Source organism: Gopherus evgoodei, chromosome 9 (assembly GCF_007399415.2).
Source record: "Gopherus evgoodei ecotype Sinaloan lineage chromosome 9, rGopEvg1_v1.p, whole genome shotgun sequence".
NCBI lineage: Eukaryota > Metazoa > Chordata > Testudines > Testudinidae > Gopherus > Gopherus evgoodei.
This window is the reverse complement of record NC_044330.1, coordinates 16881095-16905914: the sequence shown is the minus strand read 5'-3', so window position 1 is coordinate 16905914 and position 24820 is coordinate 16881095. Positions and strand designations below refer to the sequence as shown.

General features: G+C 44.2%; 1 protein-coding gene across 1 annotated transcript in view; it reads right to left on the bottom strand.

Annotated features, from left to right (window-relative positions):
- Nucleotides 1–1015: 1015 nt before the first annotated feature.
- The window catches only part of SLC7A14 (solute carrier family 7 member 14), a 71137-nt gene continuing 47332 nt past the window's right edge, over nt 1016–24820 (bottom strand). Inside the window, exons 3-8 of the mRNA XM_030576020.1 lie at nt 23409–23645; nt 19952–20169; nt 16260–16406; nt 15105–15313; nt 12461–13338; nt 1016–5408 (exon numbers count right to left, since the gene is read on the bottom strand). Coding sequence (XP_030431880.1) covers nt 5086–5408; nt 12461–13338; nt 15105–15313; nt 16260–16406; nt 19952–20169; nt 23409–23645 — 2012 coding nt within the window. The 3' untranslated portion in view covers nt 1016–5085. The remainder of the gene's footprint in view (nt 5409–12460; nt 13339–15104; nt 15314–16259; nt 16407–19951; nt 20170–23408; nt 23646–24820) is intronic.

The following is a 24820-nucleotide window of genomic DNA, read 5'->3' as shown; positions in this document are numbered from 1 at the left end:
CCTGAAAACCTTCCTCAGTTCTCATTAAGTCCTTATGCCAAGAAAACTCCCACTGACATCAGTGTTTTTTCTGTGTGTAAACTAAGGGACGTAACCTCCCTGCCTCTCCCCATGACCTTGTGGAAGCCAGTGGGTGTTCTGCAGGGTTCCAGCACCACAGAGTTTATTATTACAGTATATAAATTGTTTGTATAGCATCCTGAGCACATTGGCTGGGAGTCACGGTATAAATAAATGTGTTCTTGTTTATAGAGAATTCTAGTGTTGTTTGATTTCTTGTGCAGCCATCAGGAAAGGATCTATTCCTCTTTGCAGTTTCTTGCCATGTGTCTTAAGTTTTTAAATGTGACGGCCGGTGGCATGCCAAGGTGTCCCATTTAAATTTTAGCTTAGCTGTGTGCTGATATTAGAAAGTCATAATGGTGACTACAATCTGCGTCCGGTTGGGTTTTCATCTCCGAGGGAAAAGAGAGAGAATTATTGCAGTTTAACTTGGAGGAGTGGAAGCAAACCACATGCTCCACAAAAGACAAATTCAAGGAGGACAAGTGTGACTAGTTAGCTGGCTAAGGTCGATCAGGAATGGGTTTAGTGTTTGTGCCATACAGTTGCTGATCAAGAACTTTTGTGACTTGTGCTGCATTGAGACTGTGCCGCCCTATTGCACTGCATGGAACCCGTCATCTGCTCTTGTGTTGGAGCTGAGACAAGTGATGTAAATCTAGCTCCAGGATTTGCTGAGTGATTGTAGCAATTCCTCTGCCTCTGTCTAGAACTCCATCTTCCTTGACAGAAAAAGGGACTGGTGTTAGTGTCCAGATTTTACAATGTTCCTTTTTTTCCTGCATGTGTAATTTTTTGAAGGGGCGGGACACTCTAATTAGACCCTTCCTCTGGCTTTTCCAAGTGTTCTGTGTTGTTCATCTTTTCCAGCTGCACGCTTTCTGGGGCAGGGACTATGCCTCATAGAGAGCTGAGCATAGCTGGTCCTCAACAAATCAATATTAACCAGCATGAAAATGGTAAGGAAGATTATTTAAATCCTATAATAAGTAGAAAGAACCTTCACAGCTGCATAAGTATTTAGGCTGTAAGCTATTTAGGGTATGGATTTTGTTCTGCGTTTGTACAGTGCCTAGCACAGTAGAGTACTGCTCCATGACTGGGGATCCTAGATGCTATGGCAATACTACTAATAAATAATAATGCAAAGGCTATAATACTAGATACTTCTCTCTCTCTCCTTCAAGGGAGATCTGCCTTGGATTAGGTCTGGGAGATCAGGCACAAGGAGCAACTGATACATGGTTTGGAGCCCTGGAGCCACTAGCCTCCACAAATGAGTTCTACCCATTATCCCTCACTGGTCACTTGTGGATCTTTTATCTCCCCTGCACATGGTCTGCACATCCTGCTGCAGACCTGGGTTTGCAAAATGGTCTGTACCAGTGAAAGTGAGGAGGACTCAGTCAGACCCCTTGAGCTACTGGGTGGGGGATGAAGGGCTCTGTGCTGCCTCCTGCCCCCCTCCCCTCCCCAACCACCTGGGGGAATATTTTGGGTTTTTTGCTGATGAGCATCCTTCCTTTTGGAGATGTCGGCCATCTCCTGTATGTGTGGGGAGGTGAAAGCGTGCTTAGTGCCCTCTGGCTGAGCTCCCCAACTGTTGGTCAGCAAGTGAGACCTGCCCCTTATGCAAGGACATGGCCTCTTCCTAGCACCCGTACTGCCTTACATGGCAGGAGGGCAGTGGAGTCACAGGCCTTGCCCCCAGAAGGAGAGGGTGGAACTGGGCACAGCTTTATCTTGATCCAGAGGGTGCTCTGGGTCTGGGCTCAGGCCAAACTTCACACAATCTGGATGGCCTGCTCCTAAACTCACCCCAGGAACCTCCCTGATTTCCATGGAACTATCCATGTAAGTAAAGACCATTCACATGTGTGTTGTGGTATCAAGCCCTTACTTGTCTGAATTACTGTATCTCTCAAGCCCCAGCATTATTTACTCTGAGTCCCTGTAAGCGAAAACTTGCTAAATGCACCACGTTCATGCTAATGTAGTGCAAACATCTTCCTATTCAAATGACAAAGTGACACAAGTAAATTTCACCTGAATATGCACCATGGAGTCTGACTTTGCTAAGCATTGGTAGGGAATGTCTGGGGGAACTGTGGTCTTGATTCTGTTCTTGATTACACCAGTGTACATCTGGAGCAATGCTAATGAGGTCAGTAGAGTTTGCTAGATTACCCTGGTGCAACTAAGGGGGCAGAAATTAGCCCTGTAGCTTTCAGCAGAGACTAGTCAGTCTCATGTATTTGATATGATCTCTGTTCATTAAAAATAGGTTTTGGATAAAAATCTTTTTTCATGTATTGCAATAATTTAAAACCAGATCTTCTATATAGGCCATTGAGCTAGGAACGGATCATCTGTGTGGAAGCTGCTGATCAATAATTTACACTAGAGATGCCACCCCGTGCTCTGAGTGTCACAAGCCTGTTTGCCAGAAGCTGGGAGTGGACGACAGGGAATTGGTCACTCTGTGATTGACTGTGCTGTGCATTCCCTCTGAGGCACCTAGCATTGGCCAGTGTCGGAAGACAGGACCAATTGATCCAATATGGCCGTTCTTATGTAAATACACAGTGTGATAAGAACCATAACAGATGCTTTTTAAAGGGAAGAGACAATAAAACATTTCTCCTTCACTCTGAAAGTTATTAGAATTCAAATGTGCTATATGGTCTGGGTGTGAGCTACATCAGAGACAAATGAGTGAAATCCTAATGCCACTGAAGTCAATAGCAATGCTCCCATTGAGTTCAATAGGGCCAGGATTTTCAGCCAGACTCTCTGCTTCTGCATTCCAAAACTCAAAGACAGCCAGGACCCTCCAGCTGATAGTTTTGTAATACAGGGGGCTGGTGGCAGATTGTTCTCAGAAAGGGGGCTCTCAGCCCCGGAATGTACCCCTCTGCTGGTCTAGTAGAACCCAAGTCTGCTGGCTATCAGGTCAGGCTGCAAGGCCTGCTACATACCCTCTCTGAGATTTTCAAACCTGCCTAAGGGATTGAGAGACACAGCCCATTAATTTTAATATGATTTGTGCATTTAAATCCCCAAGGCTGCTTTGAAAATATTTATCTCCGGCTTTGTCCTGGTGAGGTGAGTGCCAGTTTGGGCGAGTGGTGTTTCATGATGACTCAGTATCGCTTCAGGGTTTAATGTGATGGAATATTCTGTATATGTGCCCAGTAGTGCTGATAGGTGCATTTAGCATATTGCAGTTAAGTTACTAAATAAACAAAAACATAGATTGGAGAAAGTGACTCAGAAATGTCCAATTTCTTTATCAGGCCAATTCCTACCAGAGTTTAGTTAACTATGTTTCTTTTATATATTGAAAGGAAAAGACATAGTGGGCCAAAGTCATCCCTGGCTAACTCTATTGGCTTCAGTGGAGTTACACCACAGGTGAGTTTGGCTCAGTGTGCTTATGATTAGATATGTGGAAGCTGTGTTATTCCTATTGGGTCTGATCCTGCAGTTCTCACTCAGGCAAAACTCCCATTCACATTACTGGGAGTTTTGCTCAGGTGAGAGGGGGACGATTGGGCCAGTTCTCTACTAGTAGCCAGTGGATTAACTATCAATAAACATTCATCGCCTAAGAATCCCTGCCTTATGTTACATGAACTCCCCTCTCCCTTTGCCTATTCCATTTGGTTTCAAAGTGAGGTGTGATACTATGGAATTTCATTAACTACAGTAGCTAGTTGCACTTCAGTATTTTTCATAGTAGCACTCAACAGTCCAGTGGTTAAATATCTCAAAAACATATACAAGGTAAGGATCCTTAATACAAAGTATAGTTTATGGCAAGGAATGAGATTTCAGTGGCTTGGTTATCTACAGTTGCCACAAATATTGTCCAGTGACGACTTAAAGTTAATGACCCATGTGACATAAAGTAATAAATAGAAACTTCATCTGAAGAACTGAAATCTGAATGACAATCTGGACTGTGCCCAGCAGGAATTATTATGGATCAGTGAATCAGTAGAAGACACACAGTGATGGAAATGGAGTCCAAGCCTTAGTACCAATGGTACCAAGAGAAATGGAGTTTGATATTTAGGAGTATTTATAGAGGAATGAATTAAGCCTAGATGAGGAGTGATCCTCATCATGATTAAAGATGGGCCCAAACCAGAAAGCTTAGATCCAGATCTGAGAAATTCAGATGTGCTGGGATCTGAAGTTTTGATCTGGTCTGTCCTAGAGCATGGTGCAAGCCATGAAGATTGCATTTTAATCCCAAAGCTTGGAGTGTTTGGATTCAGGAAGTTTGGTTCAGGCTCATCCCTAGCCATGGTGTTTGCAGTGAGAGCCATGGTGCTGAAATGGAGGATGAAAATGTTGCTCTGTGAGGCCAAGATCCCTGGATCTCCTTTCAATCTACTCCTGAGATTCCCTTGGGAAACATTTTACTGCTTCAGTATGCTTACACCTAGCTAGCAAAGGTTTTCTTTCTATAAGTTCAACGAAAAAATATACTTGCTAAGAAAATGCCAGATATGTTGCTTCACACCAGTATAGTCACGGGGTAAATATTCTCTCTGGAAGCACAGAGAATATATCTCATGCCCCCACCAATTCAGCTGGTCCTGTAACTGCTCACATGAAACCCACCCTATTTGGCACATGTCTCATTTAAATCACATTGTCAGTGCTGCCAAAAGAGGTCAATAGGATGCTTAATAGACATAGAAAGAATCTTCCAGTCACCCAATCCATCCATGTGCTGGCCCACTTGGTAACATGCACCAAGATAGGCCATGCTGGTGGACTCCAAATGGGTCACTTGCTTGTTTTGTTCAATGTGACAATCTCAGAATTCAGGATAAACTTTTTTATAAAACTATCCTGAAGAGCAAAAAAGTGAGTGAGTAAGTGACGTGATTCTGGGGACTGAAATTTTAGGAAGGATGGAATTTAAAATGAGAGCCAAAGAAGCCTTCACATTCTAGCCCAAGGGTTAGGTTAGTGAGAAATAGCATTGTGGTTTTGTTTGTGTTATGCCTATTCTGGTGAGTAGTCAAGCTCATCATTTGCAATCAGGGCCTCGAAGTTCTGTTTGTGTTTGCCTTTGCTTTTCGATTTGCTACTCGTCCGACTGCTTTCCTTTGCCTCCGACATCTGCTGGTAAGAGAATCCTTTGTCTTCTGAAGGCTCCAAGTCCTGGTAGTTGTCACTCTCATTAGCGTAGGAAAAGCCTTCTTCGACTGAAAATGGGTCAACATCCACATCATAGCGCTGGTATGTGCTCTGATGAAGGACCTCTTCCCGGGCGCTGATCTCAAGTGTGCTGTTCCACATGCCGTAGCCAAAGTAAATGAGCAAGCCTGAGAGGGAGGTGGGGGGAGACATCAAAGGGTACAACTGTTAACTATCTGAGAAAGGAAACACTTTGGAATAAATAAATAGTGTGTTCTAGTTAGTCAAAGATAAAACAATTAAACACAATGATCTTATAAAATTGATAGTGTGATGTTACTGCACAGCTGTTTGTCTCTCTATTAGAATACATGGAATACATATATTTTAGAGTGGCAGGAAGAGAAGAATAAGAAATACACAGTTACTGGAGTTAGGTACCATTGCTCCTCCTGGGATATATGGGTCACATATTTGGGCCAGATCCCAGCCACTGTAAATCGGTCTAGCTCAAGGGACGTCATTGAAGTCAATGGAATGACACTGATTTGCACCAGCTGAGGATCTGGTCTATGCAATATCAGACCTCCAAAATCATGAGATGGGTTTATAAATCATCATGAGATTTTAAAATAATACAATTTGCATTCTTTTCATTTGCCTTCTGGTTTTTTAACCTTTGGGGCTAACGTTATGAAGTTTCTCTCTGCAGGTGAAGTTCTCACATAAACACATGACTCCAGGATCTGGGACTTGAAGAAAAACATCAAATATCATCAGGCTCACGATAAAATCCCCAAATTGCATTTTCATACCTTTATCCTCCCCAGCCACCCTTTCTCTTCAGTCTATTCGGTGTTCCCTGCATTCCCACTCTCTCTCTCTCATACTGTTCGTTGCACAGAGCCAATGTGCTTCCCAGTCATAAGGTTAAATATGTTTGATGCTAAAATGATACAGAAATCCTGCCCTCCTGTTGCTGTTAGTTTCTTTTTAAGCTTTTCTTTCTCACTCTCTTCTCATGTGACAGTACACAATCTCTCCCTCCCACCTACTATGAATGTTTTTTTCCAGAAGCCAAGGTATATGGAGATTTAAGATTCTTAATTGGTAATGGATTCAAGAATCCATCTACTGCAGATGTGTTCCTGCAGGAATTTCATTAGCTCGGGTCTGTCTCAGCTCTGGCAGTGGTTGACATCATCATGTGAGATAACAAAAAATTCACACAGCACTACTGCAAGTCTCACAAAACCGCAATGGTAAAACAAACTGTACCCACTTCAGCTCTTTACCTCAGAAGCTGCAGGAGAAATAATTAAATTTAAGAGAAGCTGCCTTTCTTTAGTAATTGCCTGTGGCTGGTAACTGAACTGATGCCATGTAAGCCACAGGGGAAAGTTAATTAAATCTAGCAGACTTTGTTGCTGCTTTGAAGTCACCCTTGATTTAAAGCTGCAAGAGGAAGTCATTATATTTGACTGGAGCCGCAGCTTCTTAAGTGACAGGGTATAGTGTATGGCTATTTCTCCTGAGAGTCAATAAACATTTGTGTGTGTGACCTCCAGCCTCAAAAGCATGTGTAGAAGCTACTGCAAAAGAGCTATATTTTGTAAAACAGGCTCCTCCAAGATAGACGTCTCATGCTCCAGGGTGTGAACTGCCTGCAAAGGTCAGGAATAAATGATTTCCCATGAACAACTGAATATGATCACAGAATTTCTGAAGCAACTGGGTGTTGGCCACTGCCAGAAGTAAAGCACAGTAGAGTCAAGGCCAGTGCAACCCATTAGGTGACCTAGGCGGTTGCCTAGGGGGCTAACATTTGGGGGGCGGCGACCGCGGTGGCCAGATCTTCGGCCGCCCGGTCATCGACGGTATTTTGGGGGTGGGACCTTCTGTCGCCTCTGTCAGGGGTGGCATTACGGGGCAGGACCTTCCGCCACCTCTGTGAGGGGCAGAATTTCAGGGGTGGGAACTTCTGCCGCCTAGGGTGGCAAAAAAGCTGGTAGCGCTCCAGAGTAGAGTAGAGGATTGCCAATCATAAGTGTTCAAAAACATGGAGTCAGGTCCACAAAAAAAGAAAAGAGAAGAAATCATACGATTGACAAACATCACTAGACTTACAAAATAATTAATTTGGGGGTTCTTTTTATTTGCCTTTTACCTTATAATTTTTGAATCTTTAGGTGTCATATTTTCAAGCTTTTCTCTGCAACTCTGAGGCTAGAATCATAAGTCTTGTGCTATTTAGTGTTTTTTTCCTTAAAGCCCCAGCTTCTGGAATCAGGTGATTATGTGAAAAGCTCAGCTTTCATTTAAAAAAAATAAAGTTTCTAGCCATCATGACTGTGAAGGGAAGCTTGATAATGTGAACTCTAAAGGCTCCAGCACTACAAGCAGGGGTGAAAGTAATAATAAATTCTTACTAGTACGGGGGCTGGTGCCTTGGGTAGAAGGGGCGGGGCTGGGGGGGGTCAGCTTCCCCCAGCCAGCCCATCTGAGCTGCCTGATCCCTGCCGCCCGGGGTCCGGCAGCGATTTAAAAGGCCCTGGGCTCCGGCCACTGCCACGGTAGCAATGACCAGGAGCCCCCGGCCCTTTTAAATTGCCAGTCCCAGGGCAGCTGCCCCTTTTGCCCCTCTCCCTTTGGTGGCCCTGCTGGTAGGGTCCCTACCGGCAGGGCCACTGACAGGGGGAAGGGGCAGCAATGTTAAAGCACTGCTGCAGCAAAGGACCCTCCTTAAAGCGCTGCTCCGGGCCGGTACTGGCTTCTTACCGGTATGCTATACCAGCCCGTACTGGCTCACTTTCACCCCTGACTAGAAGGCAACTAGAAAGAGCCCAGAATATATTATTTTTCTTAAATCTCATGGTTTTTAAGCCAATCTCTTAATTTTAGAGAGCCTGACGCATGATTTTTGAATGCTTGGAGTTTGCAATACTTAAAATACTGAAAACTCCACTGACTCCTGCTTGCATAAGCTCCAAATTTGGCTGTTTTTACTAATAGGCTCACATGAAGCAATAAGGATTTCTGTTCCTGCCAATGAGTTCCTCATCCCCAGTCAGCCTGGAATATTAAAAAATAGATGAGCCAGGGTCCTAGATATCTCCTGATATGGTTGAAAATTATGGATCCTGCACCGCCAGATGGTCTGTCTGTTCATAGAAATTTAATGAAGCTGCAGTTCTGAGCCCTGGGAAGTGCTAGTCTGCACTCAGTCCAATTAAATCCTAAAAATACATCTTGTGAAACTCTTTTGTGAAGCCCTCTGCTTACTTTACTGCTCAGCTGGATAGGGCTGCTTTGAAATAAAAAAGCCAAAGCAAAACAAATTACATTGTTTACCACTATTTAGATTCTGGGTGAGTTCTGTGGAGCTACAGAATGTACTGCACTATTTCTGGAGTGCAACAATTATGCAAGTGTGCCTGATTGGGAAGTAGGGAGAGAGAGAGCACCTTTGGGACAGGACTGCTCGGTTCTCAGGGCTCTCAGGACTCAGGGGAACCTCTGGGATTGTACGTAATTGACCTCTTTTCCAAAGAGTTTGTATAGTTCCCCCTTTCTGAAGAGTACAGAGCAAGAGGGTGCTCTCTCTGCACAATACACTCAAGCGCTTAAGGAAGTGTTGAGGTTTTAGGATTGCCACCTGCCCTCTTTTCGGCTTTAAAGCTGAGGTCTTTTTTTTTTTTTTTTAAACCAGAGCTCAGCTGGAATTCCTATCCAGAAGCTGAGAGCACGGATCAATGCTCCATTGGCTCACTTTCCAGTGAAAGTGAATAAAGTCTAACATTGCAGTTAGGAACATAGAAGCCATAGGCACTGCCATATTGGATAAGACGAGTGGTCCTTGTATCCTATTAGAGATGCTTCAGAGGAAGGTGCAAGATACCCCGTTACAGACAAATCATGGAATAACCTGCACATAGGAGAAGTACTTTGCAAGCCCCAGGCAGTTAATGACTGTGTTATGCCCTAGAGCATAACGAGTTATATCCTTTATGCTTATTTTATTTTAATGTAAAGTAAATGTGGCTGTTCTTGTTATTCATACCAATGTCTCATTCTTCTTAGATACTGTTAAGTTCTTGGCTTCAGTTATTTCCTTTCCTGGTTTTAAATGTGTTGTCAATTATTTCATTGATGTCCCCTTGTTTTAGCGTTATGCAGGGGCAAATAGGAAGCATCTAATGCCCTTCTCTGCACCACTCGTTAAACATTTCTATCATATTACCTTTTATTTGTCTGCTTTCTAAACTACACATCTGCACATGGAGGTCTTTCTATTCCTCTAGCCATTTCTGCTGCACTTCTCTGTACCCATCCTGTTTCTGTTATAACCTTTTAGAAATGAGTGACCAGAACAGAACACAGCATTTTCCTATATCAAGAGCAGAAGGGCTTCATTGCAGAGGTAACTTGAGTTGTAAGTTGAATGGAATGTTACTCCTCACTCGAGTCCTGTCCATACACAAAACTCCTTAGATTGAGTGTGGTGATGCTTTCAGCTCTAGCTGGCTGGCCTGTCAGCGGGTATAGGCTAAAATGTCTTACTGCTAACTTGACTCCTTTATAGCATGGATGCAGCTTAGCTCCATTTGAGTGCTGCTAGTCCTCCAATGCCTTTCAACAAGGTTCTTCCCAGATTCACCAGGAAAGGCTCAGGTTCCTGCAGAACCATGGGATGTGCCCCTAGGAGTCTTAGTGCCATGTACAAGTGATTGCAGCATCAGTGAAAACACAGCAGCGTGAGCGTTATTTTGCACTGTGGCTGCATTCCCGTGAGCCAGGCTAACTCAAGAGGAGAGACTCGAGCGTAGCTATCTCCCATTAACTCTGCAAGATGTACCCTAAATGGTGCAGTTAGCATGAAGTCTGACCTGAGACCAGGAATGTTCAATCAACTCCTGATAGCCTGGGAGTGGGCAGAATATGCTATTGGTGAAGCTCATTCTTTGGCTTGCTACTTAGACCTTTTGGAAAAATTGAATCCAAATGTGGGTTCAGTAACAATAATGCTGACTATGGTCCTGATCTTGCAATTTGACCCACATGATCCCTTATGCCTAAGGAGAATCCCACTGAAATCAATAAGACTTTGCAGGCGCACAGGGGCCCATCCATGTGGATCGGGGACTATGACTAGAAATGTTGGAAATGAGCTGTTACACTAAGAAACACAAGCTTATCACTTCAGCTATGTGACTTACCCGGCTAGTCTGCAATGAAGAGATCAGGACAGTGCTTAGAGCCAGTTTAATTTGGCTGTGCCCTTCAGCAACTATGGAAGGGAGAATAATTCATTTAACTGAATAAACCGATTTATCTCTAGCTATCACTCTGATGCTCTTCTCCTGGAGGACGTTCCATCAAACAACTTCAGGGTTCATTTACAAGAAACCAAAATCTGAACAGGCACCCAAATTAGTTATGGGAAAAAACTATTAAAAACGGGATTTAGTGCAATGTCTAACTCATAAAACAGGCAATTTGCTTGCTAGGGAAAGCAGTCCCCAAACTATGCAGTGCAGGTGAAAGAGCAGCTGCTGAAATCTGCCCTGCAGTTCTGTGATGACAGATAAGAGAGTGAGAGGCAGGCAGCTTTCATGGTGGGTGGGATAACCGGTCCCTCTGGATTCTTTTATAAACAGGAAAACCTGCCTGCTGCTGATAACATATATGGACTGGTTTTTCATTGTTGATTGTTTTTCACTTTTAGTCAAATGGAATAAATTTCTACCAATAAGAGCCATTGACAAGGCCAGACTTTGCAGCTGCCAGTTGGAATGGAAATGTTCGAGTGGAATCCAGCAGCATCACTGTGGTAAATGCTGAGCTGCTCTTCTCTCTCATCACAACCCCTGGTAGGGATGCTGATGATGAGAAGAAAACTGCTTGAATTTGGATCAGGCTGACACATGGCGGACAAACAGTCAGCTCAGATGTCAATCACTGTTCCTCTTTAAAAAAGGCTTTATCTTGTAAGCAGAATACCACTGAGCATACAGCTTCCCAGCTCTCACCCTGTGCCATGTGGCCACAGTTGCAATCAGAGGAGGATTCTGAGCTCTGGTTGGATTGGGAAGGGGCTGTTGGCAGGACATTTGGGGCAGGAACAGTCTTTTTGTTCTGAGTCTGTACAGCACCCTAGCACTATGGGGTCCATGACTGGGTCTCCTAGGCCCTACCATGATACAAATAATAATATTCCCCATGAGGGATCCTTGACTCTGGTGTCCTTGTCCTGCTTTAGTTCTCTATGGCCCAGATTTGTTGATCTTCTGGACATGCTACAAGGTCCATTTTTTCCCCTGGGCATTTGGAGAGGGTGTGTTGGTAGATGTGGGACTGTTATTACGATTGTGATGCTAGTGGGGGGTAGTTATGTGGGGGGAGGAGAAATGTAAATGTTTCAGTGGTGGGAGAGGAGTTTATGGCAGAGATGATCATTTTAATGTTGATATCGACTGTCTGAATGTTTGTAGACGTGCCCGGACAGCAGGGTGGGAGATGGGGAAAAAAGCAACCAGAAATAAATACACACCTACATGAACATGAATGCTAACCGTTAAGTGCTGGCTTTAAGAGATGGTGTTGTATGACAGTTAAAATGGGAGACTGTGAACCAGGTTTCCTGCCTTCTAGTCTCCAGCCTGACACTGGCTCACCCTACAGCCTGCGCAGCTGGAGTTTCACTGTGGTTGGCTGCATAGATGGTCAGATTGCAAGTAAGGCCTGGATTCTATTCTTGATTGTGCCTCTGTCCTGCAGGGAGACCAGGGGCAAGGCACTTCACCCCTCTGTGCTTCAGTGTCTCTGTTTGCAATGTGAGGATAATGATGCTAGGCCACTTCCCAGGGGTGCTGAATTAATTTGAGTTTTTAAATGTGCTTGGGATTACAGCTGAAGATGCTGCAGAAGGGAGGAGGATTGTGATATACCTTAGCTGACAACTCACACCAGTGACAGTGACAGCATGGTCCAATTGTTCTAATTAGTAAAGTTCTCCCCTCCCCCTTTATTTTGGAATTTATATTATATTCAAAAAATCTCCCCCAAATAAGGGGAGAATATGAAAAAAGAAAAAAAGAGGGGGCAGAAGAACAGAAGTAAAGAAAAGGAGGGGAGGGGTAGGAAGTGGGGGAGAGGGGGAAAAAGGAGAGTGACATCTAGGTTTCCATCTGCTAGAGAAGTTACTTTTACAACAGACTAACTTAAAAAATCCAAGACTTACCCACAAAACACCAGACAGCAAATCGGACCCATGTGATCGTGGAGAGTTTCAGCATGAGATAAATATTCACCAACATGGCAAATGCAGGGACAAAAGGGAGACAAGGTGCCATATATGGCAGCTTTTTGGGGTTTTCTGGCTGTTGCAAGATCACAAATACCAATGCAATGATGAGCAGGACCATTAAAACCACCAGGAGAATAGCCCACCAGCTCTCATCATAGATATAGTCTGCACCGAAAATGATGAAAGAGCAGAAGATGAACATCAGGACGAAAAGCAGGAGTACACAGGTGGTGACAGTGCGGCCAGTAGCTGCAGTTGGGCGATCCATTTTCCCTGGCAGTCCCAGGTGAATCCTCATTGTGTAATAACGTGGCCCTATTAACTTCTTCAGCTTGATGAGATAAATGTTTTCAGACTCATCTGCCTCGATTCCTGAGGTCATGTCGACTGTGCCATAGTTGGGGTGGTTGATGTTGTAGGTGGGTTTATCTGCTTTCCCAATGAGCATCTCATTGTCACCCAACGACGGCAGATTTTTTGCACCGCACGTGTTGGTGAGTGGGCCAGCAAACTCCTCCCCCTCGCTCCCTGGAGAGCAAACCTCCTTCTCACAGTCCGCTAGAATTCCTTCCTTCTTCTTGGTGTGTTCCTCAGAGAGGAATTTGACAAAACCATCAATGTCACTCTCTGGCTGGTATCGGAGAAGCAAGACACAAACAGAGACCAAAGTATAGGCCAGGAGTGTGCCGATGGACATCATTTCTATCAGGTCCCTTAGGCTGACCAGCAAGGAGAGCAGTGCTGCTAGAAATCCTGAGACAATACAAGCCACCACTGGAGTCTCCGTGTAAGAACTCACATGGGACAAGAATCTAGAGTGTGAAACAGTCACAGAACATTAAAACTGCACCCAGTGGAGGCTCCCCTGTGACAGTAACACTTACCTGGATGCAAAGCCGTGGTACTAGGGTTTGGAACTAGACTAAGATCTAGTATAATTGCTTCTCTGGGTAAAACTCCAGTATCTGACCCTACCAAAGAAATGACTATAATGACAAGGGAGCCCACCCTAAATTTTGGGTAGCTTGTAGCTCCAGGCATCTCAGTATGATCTGAAGTGCACATCAGATCATTTAGGGTGAAACTCCCATTGACTTCAATGAGAGCAGAGTTGGGCCAATGATGGAGTGTTTTTGTACATCCCCCCCATAGGACTTGATCATGCATTCTTTGCACACCCCAACTCCAATTAGTTCACTAGAAGCTTTAGATGCACATAGCACAGAGGAGAGAACTCACAGTCATACCGACTATGGTTATAACCACTATTGAGTTTGCTAATATGGGTAGCCTCATTGACCACATCTGGGATTCTCATGGTAGAACCTACCAAGCTTAGTAATGTTTGTAGGATTGGGCCTTTTACAAACACATTTACAAACATGTCCATATGTGTTTAACATGCCAAGGCCTACACCTGTCTGCCGGCCTATGGTATTTATATAGCACCAGGAGTTAATAGTCTAAGAGCTTGATCCAAAACTCACTGAAGCCCATGGAAGGACTCCTATTGACTTCACTGAGATTTGGATTGGGCCCTAACTACTTGTAAATTCAAAGTGGTAATTCAGAGCTCTGCCGTGCAAGTGTTTTACAGTAAAGGTGCTGTGACAAATGGAGTATATTTAATTCTAAGTTACAGTAGAAGTAATACTCCTTTTCTTTTATAAAACAAGAAAACACAAAGTTCAGTAGGTTTACACTCTAGTTTTGAGTTTATTCTAGGGAAAATATTTAGATTTAATTTCTGTACAATTCTGGCTGTTTCTTTTACTCTTTTTCCTATGAAAAAACCCAGAGTGCATTTCTCAGTGGGGAAAGGTATGTGTAATGATGTTGGTATAATTTAGTTCACTGTGCTGAGTAATGAACCAGGAACATCTCAGGCAGTTTTAAAAATGACTTTTTGGGAAAAGCAAAAGTCTTAAACCAAAGTGTGACTTTGGCCTTGATATTTTTACTTTGAGAGGTGTGTGTTTGGTTGGTTGGTTTTTTTGATAGGTGAGTTATTGCACTTTCACTCCTGTGTGTGTGAATAGGATGCGATCATTCTGAAAGACATAGGCATGAGTTACTTTGTTTAGACTATTCACCCCGCCCTCAGACATGCAGACACACATTCCCTGTGTAAACTCTGACATCAGTTATTGCACTTGTAGATCCCTCCTGATTTCCCAGATTATAGGCTCTGATTTGTGCTTGCATTCCCAGCTGCTGATTTTTAAGCTAAGCTCCCATTGCCCCCATGTTCCAACCAATGGCAGGTTATGGCTCTCAGAGCCTGGTGAAGTGTGGAGAGAGGGTATCCCACATGTTTCCTTTCCTCTCTTAGACCTTCTGAGGATTCCTAGCAGGCCTGTGCTGCTGTGAAGCCTTTTCAAGGTATCACTGCTCCTCTGACTTTGCAGCTCTCTGGCTATTTGATCCTACACGTGCTAAAGGACAAATGCAGCCATTAAACTGAGAGGTTTCCATAGCGAAGATGAAATGACTGACTTTGAATCAATCATTTTTAACTTGACCTCCAGTCACAAAGCATCAGGGGGCAAAAATAAATGACAGCAAAAGCATGACTCACCTGAAGAGCAGCCCATCACCAGCCATGGCATAAATGACTCTTGGCATTGGGAAAAGGGAGCCCAGCAAGCTCACTGTCAATCCTGCTACAGATCCAATGGCAACAATGAATTTAGCGGTATAGAATCCGTGGGCTACAAACATTTCCATCAAAGGGGATTCAGAATCAATGGCGGAGTATGGCACCATCAGAGTTAAGATTACACTCACCTATCAAAGACAAAAGAAGACACCAAGATAGGAGTGGAGGAGTACAGAGGGTTGTTCTTGACTGCAGCATATATTTCTGCCATGGACTCACAATGGACGAGATCAGTTTCTCATTGATGAAAGTCAGAAATATTTAAAATGTGGTTTCAGAAATGGCCACGCGTCCTATATTTCTTATATAGCATACTTAAACCATTATTTGCAAAGGACAAAATATGGTCTTCACTGAAGAACAATTATCTAAATGAAAAATAAATGAAGGGACTTGGCTGGTAACTGCCATGATTAAAGAAAGAGGATAGCCTGATAGCCTTTGAATAGGTTTTGGATAAAACAGTCAGAACAACATTTTCCCCCTATGACTCACTCAATTTTGTTCCATTATCCTGAAGACAGATGTGTATTTATTTGGATGCAGAGAAGCAGAACAATGCTTCTGCCATTTCTATGCTTGCCACCCACACCTGTTACTGCCTATGAGCTATGATCCTTGCTACCTTGGGCAGCGTCCCAAATTTGCAGCAGTGTAAGTGGTTCTTCTTCCAAAGATGCAGCTCGGGAAATGTGTCCTTCATCTCTGGTGCTCTTCTTTGTTTGCTGCAGTCTTAAACACTGACCTCCCCTTTGTATCGGAGGATATAGATTATGCATGGGGAAAAGACAGGCTGTCACATGCTGTCACATGCTCCATGTAGCTGGCACAGAAAATGGGATCCCTATCAGAATGAAACTATCTGAATCCTCTGCCTGGAAACAACAGACTGGGAGGTTAAAGGGCAGCCACAGAAAAACATTGAAGTAGTCAAACACATCCACAGCTGAAGTAGTCGTGCACATCCACCAGAGAAGGAAACATTTGTTACATGATCTCACTGGCACATTATCTTACTAAAGAAAGCAGCACAGAAGCTACAGTAGAGAAATGTTGTATGTATTTGGTACTTACAGATACATACGCCGTCAGGCATGTGACCAAAGAAGCTGTGATCGCATAGGGAATGGAGGTGTTGGGACTCTTAGCTTCTTCTCCTGTGGTGGCGATTATGTCAAAGCCAATGAACGCATAGAAACAAGTGGCTGCACCTTTTAGCACCTGCACAAATAATTGACGTAATCAGATACATGAAGGAAAACTAGTAGAATGAGAGATGCCTCCTTGTATTCTCCTGCCCCACCTCCATCAAGGGCTGGAAGACCCACTTTAATCTTACATGAGGGTTAGGAGAGAAGGGACACCACAGCCGTGGAGGCATCCAGTAGCAGCCACGGAGAAGTTCCATTACCAACTTGGTGGCCTAAAGGGTGGCTTTCCCCTAGTACTTCCTCCTACAGAGTTTCCTAATGCGAAGCCAAATTATTCCTGCTGGGGAGTGGATTTTGGCTTCTGTGAGAACACTGAAATCAGTGCCTATTGGACCAAATCCTACCCCCCTTTAACGTGAGTGGAAGTCAATAAGCCTATGTAAAGCAAGGCAGATGTGGCTCAGAGTGTCTCTAAGTTTTCAAACACGGATGCTTAAGCTAAGGAACCTGGTTCCAATTTCAGCTGGTCTTTTGGACACTTAAAGGCTGATCTGAGTGCCCAAACTGAGCATTCTGATTTGGGGCCTGCACCTGGGAGAACCAAGAATCCAGTGATATAATCTAGTGCTTCTATTTCAACATGCCACTTGAACATCATGCCATACAATGAAATATCTAGAAATAAAAGAGCATTCAATAACATTAAAACAAAAATGTTAAACCAAAGCTAGGAGATCCACTGGATTTGAGAATACTCAGCTTGTACTCCACCCTTTGAGGCAGGAGTCGGGCTTGGGTTTTCAGGCTGGTGGGGCTTGGGTTTTCACTAAAAGAGGGTCATTTGCAACTTACTAATGCTTGACACAGATCTGTAGTTATGCAGCCCCTGAATCTGTTGACAGATCCTGACAGTAACAGATAAGACAATTAACCAGTTTGATATAGTCACTTGCTTTCATGCTATTAGAATCCAAATCTGATTAAATTAATAAGGATTTGTAACATTCTCACACATTACATATTAGCAAACTTTTTAATGTGACCGCAAAATGTGCTAATAGAAGGACCAGAATAGGTATAATCAGATGTGTGGAGCTTTCAAAATAACTTCTGTTTTGTATGGAAACTGCAGATGGGCTAGCAGCACCCACTGGGAATCCTTGTACTGTTTAAATATTTTATTGTGTTTATGTTCTTTAAATATACAATATTATCAAGGACAGTTATCAAACTGAGGAAACAAACACTGAAGCATGTGCAATGGCTGAAGATTACATAAATGGCAAGTTGTGAGTCAAACTGAAAGCAATTCTTTATTTAAATACAGAGATGGAAAGAATTGGCCTTGGCTTTCTGTAAGGTATTTTATGCAAGACAGACAAAAAAAGGTAGTGATTTTAAAGTGTTGGTATCTCAGAAAGACACAAGAAGTGGGTTAGTTTGCAGTGTGTGTATAATATTAATCTATATTATCTGTCTATTTAGCAGTGCACTAGACAGTAAAATTCACCACTCTGCAGAGGACCTCTGCACCACTTAAGCCTCATTTAAATCCTATTTTAAAGGACTTAGCTGGTGCAGATGCCTCATGGTGACCCTCTGCACAAGAGTGAATTTCACCCTAAACACAGAGACTGCGTGATTATTTTTACAAAAGCTAAATTTTGGAGCCAAATTTAAGTTAATCCAAAACCCATTTAAATTAATGGGAAGGCTCCCATTGACATCAATGGGCTTAGATCAAGCCCCTTAAACTTTAAATTCTGTACTTTTACCTTGAGTCTTTTGTAGGTTTCGATACAAGAGAAATGGCTGTGTTGTTTTTTTTTCCTATTTCTCTTTGTTTATTGTTCCTAATATGTGGCATAAAAAGGCCAAGCAGTTTCGAAAGATAAATGTAATATATGCTCTCAAGGGGGCTTCTTTCTTCTCTTTAGGTTTTATGTAGCAGAAAATATTGATTTATTTAAGAGAAGAGGAAGGAAAAACATCAGACAGCCCAGGATCTGTTCTGATAACCAAGAACCTTGGTTTACTTTACTTTCCTGCTTATTTTTCTGTACAAAACCTTGTAGAGTTGAGCAATGTAAATCTAAGAAATTATCTTGGCCTTAGTCCAGCCGAGTCTCTGCTCATCCTTGGATAAAAACCAGTTCAAGCAGGCTGAAAAAGCCAAATCTGTCCAAATTCTCAGTAAGCTGTGAGCTAACATCCAGAAAATAAGCACTGGCAGGTGGCTTTATGAAATGCACAAAACAAACAGTTTAGAATATTTTTACTGAAGACCAACCCAAACAAATATCAGTATGTTTCCCCCTCTTTATAGAAACTGCACTAGCCCTCCCTTAACTTCTTTTTTATCCATGGCTACTGTATTTTGGTATAACGTTATAACAACATATCACTTCAAATATTTGGCTCTCGAGCTTAGAGTTATGAAAAAGTTCTAAGCTTATTCAGATGGAGTGCGGGAAGACTGGACCACAAATGACTTTTTCAAAGATGGGCAAAGGTTGTCATTTGGGATTTGGTTATGCAGATGCAAAGGGGGTTTGGATCCAGATCTCAGTATAACCCAACTCACTATGGTCAGCTGGGAGAGAGCAAGGCTTCAGTAAAACACCTTGTGTAAAAGGTTCAAAAGCACTTAAGTCACTCAGGAGCCTGATTTCTATTGAAAAAAAATCAATAGGATGTAGGTTCCTAAATCACTTAGGCACTTTGGAAAATCTTACTCTTCAGCTTATTACTGTCAGTCTAGTTGTTTGAGGTGGGTCAGGGTTTGGTCTCTGGATCAGAGCTGGGATCTGGATTCCGTATGGTTTGGACTCTCATGGTTTGAGGGGGTTTGGAAGAATGGTGCCAGATAGTGCCAATTATTGCCCTGTAAATCTGTCTCTGGGAGTTCAGTATACAGCAGCACTGGCCTTCCCTTTAGAGAGCTCAGACAGCTCCCTCCCTACCGCTGACCAGACTTCCCCTCTTTCTTAGATGTACCCACAGTGCACAGAAACTACCTCAACTGCTCCTGTTTACCTGTGCTCCACCCCCTCAGGCTGTGGTGGCCCTCCCCAGACTCCCCTGTTTATCAGGCCCTATGACCTCTCTACATGGCCAAGGAGTCAGGAGATGAAACCAAAGTGGTGCTTTCTAAGAAGGAAGCATGGTGGCTAAAGACTTCCATTGTTACATAACCTGAGGGGCAATATGGGCCAGTGACTAGGGCCCTGGACTAGTTGTCAGGGCACCTGGGTTCTGTTCCCTGTTCTGCCACTGACCTGTTGTGTGTGACCTTGAGCAAGTTGCTTCACCTCAGTTTCCTCTCTCACCCTTTGTCTGTTATGTTTTGTTAGTCCCTGCTGAGAAGAGCTGATAATCTATCTCTTGCTATGGATGTGTACAGAGGGTGTCCAGCACACTGGAGGCTCTGATCTCAGTTGGGGCCTCAATGTGCTATGTAATACAAATAAATAATGATGACCTGCTAGCACAGCAGATGGGAATTGGAGTGGTGTGGCTTCTAAGGTGTGGGCCCTATGTGACCAGCTAGGATGCTTCAGTTAAAGGCTGCTGCTGCCCATAGCATACCAGATTGTGTGTAAGACACTTACTTACCCCAGACCATCCAAATGGCAAGAACTGCCCTTCAGACCAGTTGTTGCCATTGACAAAGAAAAGCCCCGCGATCATGATGAAGAGCCACACTACCAGGTTAATTGCATTGAGCACGTTGTTAAATCCCACAGAGTTCTTCACCCCCATGGCCACAATGATGGTTACAATGACAGCAATAACCAGAGCAAGAAGATCTGGATATGATTCCTCTCCATTCCCTGGACAAACAAAACAAAACACGTGTGTAACTTTTCATGCACAGCAAGAGAGAGAAAGAAAGAACCTCAGGAAAATCCCCTCCCCTGCCTTCTGGATTCTGGAGCAATATAAAAACTTGTAGAACTGCTCTGATCCTAATGCAAAGGATTAACAGTTATCAATAGCTGATGTGCAGCAAGCCCTGGTTTAGGAGGCACAAATCAAAGCACCTCCGCTTACATTAGCTGCGATACATTTCAAAGATGTTCAATCCCAGGCTTTAAGCACAAAATGATTATTAGCTAGGGTCAGGAAGACATTTACTCCCATTTCATAGAATGGCACAACAACCAGGTGCCTTACAACATTTTAGCACTTTCCTTGTAAGAAACAGGATACTAGACTAATGGTCTCTTCTAAGTACGGCATTTCCCAGTGCTTTCAGTTGTGCGTCAAATTGTTTACTGTGAATGGATTGCCATTTTTCATTCAGGATAAAGGACCCACCCTCCATTCCTTGCCCTGAAGTCAAAGGGAATTTTGGGTGAGCAAAGAACGAAAGATCAGGTCCTAAACTGTATGACATGCCTCCATTTCCCAAAATCACCTAGTCATCCACTTTGCCGGCCTCCAATTATAAATGAATCAAACATTAAAATTTGTATGAAACATTTATCAGAACTATGATTTATTGCTACTCATTAGCATCAGCCACAGAGTAGCACTGGGGCTGCTAGACAAATAGGGAAATCACAGAAATTAGCAAGCAATTACTAGATGTTTGTGCTCAAGGCAGCTGGTTAGTCCCTGTAGAAGGAAATCTAGATGGTAATGATTAAAAGTGGCTCTGCAGCACGGTCCCTGTCTGCGGAAGCCATGTTGCTGAATCCCTGAACCCTGAAAGCCCTCCACTGGCTCACAGACTGCCATCTGCATCTGGCGAGTTGCTCGGCATTCATGATAATGAGAGAATGTAAAATTAAACAGCATAATGTATATATTATGATTTGGCTCTAAAACTGCCATCGGCTAGGTGCTCAGAAATGTTTGTTTTCATTACATTACAGATGCAGCCCATCTGATTAACCAGGAATTGGGGTCTGGAGAAGTTGCTTTGATTGCCAGTTTACTAACACAGCATCCGTGCATGCACTTTCTCACCTGCTGCTGTACTAGAGTGGAAGCACACTGCTTCAGCTAGCAGTTATCTTCATCAACATGTGTGTATGTGTGATAGGCACCCCCCTGAAACCATGCAGTGTCCTTATACCCCAATAGTCAGAGAGAACTTTAGCAAACGCAGAGAACAAAACACAGGTTGTTTTCCAGGTGATGGGTATAAATTAGAGATGGGCTCAGACACAAGCCCCAGACTTGTTCTCCACCCAAATTGCAGGAAGTTCCACTCCAAAAATGCAGTTTCCGGCTTCACTTCTTGAGCCTGTCTCTAAACCAAGTTGAACTAGAACACTGGATTGGAACAAGCCAAGCTTTGAGACTGTTTGCATTTGGAGCAAAACATGCTGCTTCAAACCCATTGCTAGCACCAATAAAATGATTTATTCTGGCCCCTCTGACTGCATCAAAGAATGCTCCCTCCAGCCAACGAATGTTTTCCAGTTGTGTCACCAGATGGAGAACTCCTCAGGGGTGAGTGAGCCATGCTACAAATTCTGTCACTAGCGCAGGGCAAAGCAGCCTACAAAATGCTGTGGAAAGAGTGGAACGGTGAGCAAACATCAGCTATTGATCAAACGGGGCAGTGAGAAGGATCCAGGATGAGTGGCACTTGGATTGTGCGTTGTGTAGGACCCCAGATTCTGTGGCTTTTTAAATACTGTCTCCACTTTTATACTGCCTTTTGTGAGTTTTTAAACTTCCCTGTGTCTGAGCAGCTTCCCGTGTGTATCAGCAGGGGAGAGTCAACTGTGTGAATGAAGGAATTAGCAGCAGTATTTTGACATAGTCACTCACAAAGGTCTTTAACTCATGGATTAAGGTTTCTTCATCATAAGCCAGTGAGGAAACAACAGGCTCCCACTTCCGCCTGTTTATCTGCATTAATCAGTAAGGGCCTGATCTCACAAAATGCAGATTTCAGTGGAAGTTGAGGGAGCTCAACACCATGCAGGGTTAGGCTTTAGGTGAGAAGGGAGGACTCACCAGGATTGGCAGTTTCAGACATCCCTCCTGAAAACCCACCTGTCACATCTCACCTAGAAGCAAAACCAGGCATGGGCCAAAGTCAGGCTCAGACTCAGGCCCCATCTATGCCTGGTTTTTCTCCTAGGTGACTATATGCTACAGCAAGGCCTGATGGGAAGAGTGAGACAGGGTAAAAGACCTCCTTCCTGGTGTAAAGTGGGAATGGGACTTGGGTGGCTCCCCCGTAGTTAGGGCCTGGTGGTCCCCGGCTGATAGGAAGGTGAGGAGAGTCAAGGGAAGGACAGCAGTGGGGTAAGGAAGCTCTCCAAGGCTGGAGGCCTGGTCAGTGCTGGTGTCATTCCCTGCTGAGAAGAAGCTGGGAAGGGAGTCCAGGAAAGATTCTGAGAAGGTTCAGAGTGAGGTAGGGGAAGTTGTATGGAAGACGCAGTGGGAATTGTGAGCAGGGCAGTTTAGAGCGGACAGGCGGACAACCACTGCATGGTACAGGGTCAGAGAGCCTGAGTCTGGATTAGTGAAGAGCCTGGGCTCCCTTACAGTGCCCTTGGGGTGATGGGAAGCCCCTGAAATGAAGGGAAAGGATTCAGAGAGAAGTCATGGCCTCGTGAAGGATGGGTCGGCCCCTGGTACAAGAGGAGAAAGTGATTCCTATAATAAAGGAATACGACTTGCAGGTCGCACAGACCCTAGGCAGAGGGCTGCTACCCAAGGAAGGGGTGGGACTTGTTTTGGAAAGCTATTAACTGGGCTTTCTTTTGAAAGACTTGTCCTTTAGCTATGGGGCCAAAGCCCCCAAAACAGCCAGAGGAGGGCTCCCTCCAGAGGAGAGAGTCAGAACCACAGAAGGAGGGGACCTTGGGCATGGCAGCACATCTGATGTCAGAAAGGTAAGCTGCTGCCTCACTCCTACTCTACTGGGATGCCCGCAAGTAACTACAGTGGTAAGACTGCCATTGGCAGAGGTGACCGGGTGGTAAATAGTGAACAGAGCATGCAATCCTTGTCTGATTTCCAAGGAGGTTCCACTTGCCTTTCAGGCCCCGATTAACACACGTACCGACACATTACATGACAAGAGTATTAATCTAATTCTCACCCAGTCCATTTAATGTTCCAACACTGTCAACCATCCAGCGGCTGATGGTGTGATTTGCCAGGGAGTCAAACATGCTGCTCAGGGCACTTGCGCCAGCTGCTGTGCCAATCAGGTACTCCAGGATCAGGTTCCAGCCAATGAAGAATGCCACAAACTCCCCAACTGTCACATAGCTGTAGGTGTAGGCAGAGCCTGTGGTTTTTGGGACACGCACTCCGAACTCAGCATAACAAACACCTGTTTAGAAAGCAGAAATGGCCATGAGAAAATGCAGAGTGCTGGACAAGGAGGCGGCTAAGTATGGGCTGGGCTGTGCCTGGCTCATACATGGGTGTTCAGACTAGGGGAGGGCAATGAGTTTTCCTCACATTGCATGGCCCGCATAAAGACCCTGGGCGCAGTTACAGTCCCTCTGCTCTGGGGAGTGCAGGGCCTACTCCTTCCCTAATTTCCCATAGGTACAGAAAGGAGTGGGAAGAAGGTTGGGCCACAGCTGCTGGCCTGCAGAGCAGGAACATGCTTAGCATGTTCTGGGCATGACCACACGCTACTAATATAACAGAAATAATCCTCCTAGGCAGCTCAGTCTGGAAGGGTTAGGTGGAATTTTGTGTGCACACTCTCAGCAGGCTTTAAGACCAGAAGGGACAATCCAACCTGACCTGCTCCTAACACAGACCAGAGATCTCCACCCAGCTAGTCATGATCTCAAGGGCACATGAATGTGAATTTGTGTGGGCAAAGCAGGAGGCTGGCAGCAGCTGAACACTTGCAAATGCAATCTGTGCATACATATCCCGCATGTATATGTGCATGCCAAATGTGGCCTCTCCCCTGGGAGCTCAGAAGGGAGTCCATCCATAAGTACTGCTGGTAAACACACAGCATGGAGGGCCAGGGTCTTTGGTTGGCTCCTGTGATAGATAAATATTTCCACACATGTTATTCAACCAGGCAAAATTAGATTAAAAAAAAAGAAGAAATTCAATGTTAACCATCTGCTGCTCCCTTTATCTGTGGGCTACGACAGCTCTGAGAGCTGGGTAGTAATTTACTATGCTGTCTATTGCTTGTACTGAGAATGAGTATCTGGGATACAGGTCCGAGGAACCGTCATCCACCCGTGATATCTGCAAGGAGCTGAAAGAAGATATGGAAAGTCAGACTTTTGCCAAGCCCAGATCTTAGCTGCTGCTGTTAGAGGATAATAGCATTAGGCTTCTTAGGTAAGATGCTGCTCATGCAGCTTTGGGTATAATAGGGATCAGTCAGTCAAACATTTCTTGCCGTGTCTCAAGAGGACTAATAATTATGTTGTAAATAAGAGAGAGACGGTGGGGCGAAGAGGGCAGTGAGAGCAACTGAGCAAGTCATGCTAGGACTGAATGACAGTGTATTCCTGTTATTTATTG